At 55.7% G+C, this 2,444-nt stretch overlaps 1 protein-coding gene across 1 annotated transcript in view; it reads left to right on the top strand.

Moving 5' to 3' along the window:
- Positions 1-1,958: 1,958 nt before the first annotated feature.
- Positions 1,959-2,444, top strand: part of KLHL34 (kelch-like family member 34) — a 3,045-nt gene continuing 2,559 nt past the window's right edge. Inside the window, exon 1 of the mRNA XM_014543435.1 lies at positions 1,959-2,424. Coding sequence (XP_014398921.1) covers positions 2,011-2,424 — 414 coding nt within the window. The 5' untranslated portion in view covers positions 1,959-2,010. The remainder of the gene's footprint in view (positions 2,425-2,444) is intronic.

Here is a 2,444-nt window from a genome sequence, read left to right as displayed (position 1 = left end):
AATCAACCATAAACCCATCTTAGCTCTAACATTAGTAACTGGAACACTTTTAGCCTCTGAAATGTTAAGCAAGCCCTTAACCTGAGCCCCTACCTGCATTTTATAATTTGGATAATTTAAGTCACAAAGTAGTTCCATATTTGACAAGAAAGCAAAAATACTTTGACTAATATTTTTATGCACTTCCAGAATTATTTCTAATTAGAGACCTTATACTGTAAGTACTAATGCATATCAGGCAAAAAATGATACAATTTTATCCTTTCTTGGGTCTTTTTTTCTATGAAATAGAACCCCAACTGTTAGAAATGCAAGCTAATGCCCTCAAAAGGTTCACAGATGGCCAGAGGGGTTGCATTACAAAATAGAAAAATCCATTCTAGATGAAAGAAAAACACAGAGTAGCCTCCAAATTGGCCAAGAAAAGTTACTGTGATTATTTACTTATTTAAGAGCAGAACGAAGGAGATGGGAGAAATGTTTTCCTAATGTCTCAAGATTGGGGTGGTTTTAGTCATTTCTCTGCTGGGTGCATCTTATAAAAATAACTTCATGGAGGGGGGCGGTGTAGAAAACTCCAGCCTCTACAGAACTTAGCAAGGTCACTGTCCATTATCTTGTTATGGCATTGAAGATGTAACAGGCAGTAATTAGATCAGGGCCTGGAAAATCAAGGAGAGAAACTGATTTATTTAAGAATAACTTTCTTAAAGCAACTGGTCATTCAAAGGCAGAAAACTCAAGTCAGTCACCTACAATTTCCTTGTCCACTCTGTCAAGGGATGGGCCAGGCAGGGTCCAAGAACAGAACGTGCAGGGAAGCGGGGATGGGAGCAAATTCCCGAATGCAACATGTGAGACCCGCGGGAAAAGCGTAGAGCGGGTCAGAACCTTGCAAGCTGAGTCCAGGTGAGGGTGTTACCTAGCGCCGCTAGCCAGGAGCCCAGATTCCTCTGGGCGTGTTCCCGCCAGTGGCTCCTCTGAGCACCCAGGGCTCCAGGGTGTCAACGCGCAAAGTCGCCGCTTAATCCTTGCTCTCTCCGGATTAAAACACAAAGTTGGGAGCCGGAGGCTTCCTTCCTGGGACACCACGGGGTAGACACTCCTCCAGCCCAGCCGGCCTCCCCTCCCTAAAGGGACCCTGAATGGCTCAAGCCTCTCCAATGAGCGCTTCTTCCCAAACCGCAATCGAGTTTCAGGGACCCCCTGGAGACCAGCGACTCTCTGAGTAGCCGGAGTCAGGTTCCAGGCCCCCGCCGCTTCCTCCCGTATCCCGGCTCTCGGTTCGCGTCCAGCAGCCGGGGCGCGGGGCGGGGCGCGCCGGGGAGGCCGAGGCCGCGCGCTATTCTTGTCGCTGTGAGCTACCGGCCTGTTATGAGCAGCATCCAATCACGCCTCCGACTGCCCGTGCTGACCCGCACCCCCCCTTCCTAATCCCCTAGGCTTTGATTTGATCCTCTGCGCGGAACAAGCTCACCCCCCATCCCGCCCCATAGCCAGTTGTCCCCTGTCCTCGCGGATGCCCGCAGAACCCGTCTTCTTCATCCACCCTCGGGAGGTCAGAGCCCTCGCCTCTACTCCCGGACGCCCCGAGGCGGCCGACATCTGCGCATCTGAGCCGTCGGAGATCCAGTATCCGCGGGAGTAGGTCCACTCGCAGCTCAGCCCTTCCAGGTGATGGTGCGCGGCCCCTGGCGCGCAGGTGTGGGCTCCCCAAACTGGGCCGGTGTGGGGGCTTTGGGCAATGCACTGGCAGCCGTGGAAACCAAACCCTGCACCTCCCGGAAGCCTAGGTGCCCTCCACCACTAGGGGCTTCTGGAAGCCGTTCCAGACCGAATTGTCTCTGAGAGGGAGACGGGGAGATCTACGAATCTGATGAAGGATCCCCCGGCTTTAAGCTGAGCAGGGAAAAAATGGGTCCCTGAGGCTGGCTTGTGGGGCCCCAGGATGCCTCAGGCCACGCCCGGCGGGCCCCAGCCCCAAGCCGGCCGCTTCCCACCCTGCACAGCATGAGTTACTTCCTGTCTTACTGCAAAGCTCATGGCAGCGCGCTGCTCACTGGCTACCAGGCCCTGCGCGCCGAGGGCTTCCTGTGCGACGTGACTTTGGAGGCCCAGGGCAGCGAGTTCCCGGTGCACAGGTCCCTCCTCGCGTGTTCCAGCGACTACTTCAGGGCCCTGTTCAAGAGCCACACCCTGGAATCCCGGGCACGCGTGATTCACCTGCACGTGCCGTCGGCCACCGGCCTGCAGCGCCTGCTGGACTTCATCTACACCGCCTGGCTGCCGCTCTCCATGGACACCGTGGAGGACACGCTGGAGGCCGCCAGCTACCTGCAGGTCACCGAGGCCCTGGGACTGTGTGGCCGCTACTTGGAGCGCCTGCTGGCTCCGGAGAACTGCTGCTTCGCTCAATGTGGCGCGGCGCGTTTCGGCCTGGGGCC

This window comes from Myotis brandtii, unplaced genomic scaffold (assembly GCF_000412655.1).
Source record: "Myotis brandtii unplaced genomic scaffold, ASM41265v1 scaffold326, whole genome shotgun sequence".
NCBI lineage: Eukaryota > Metazoa > Chordata > Mammalia > Chiroptera > Vespertilionidae > Myotis > Myotis brandtii.
This window is presented reverse-complemented; position numbering and strand designations above follow the sequence as displayed.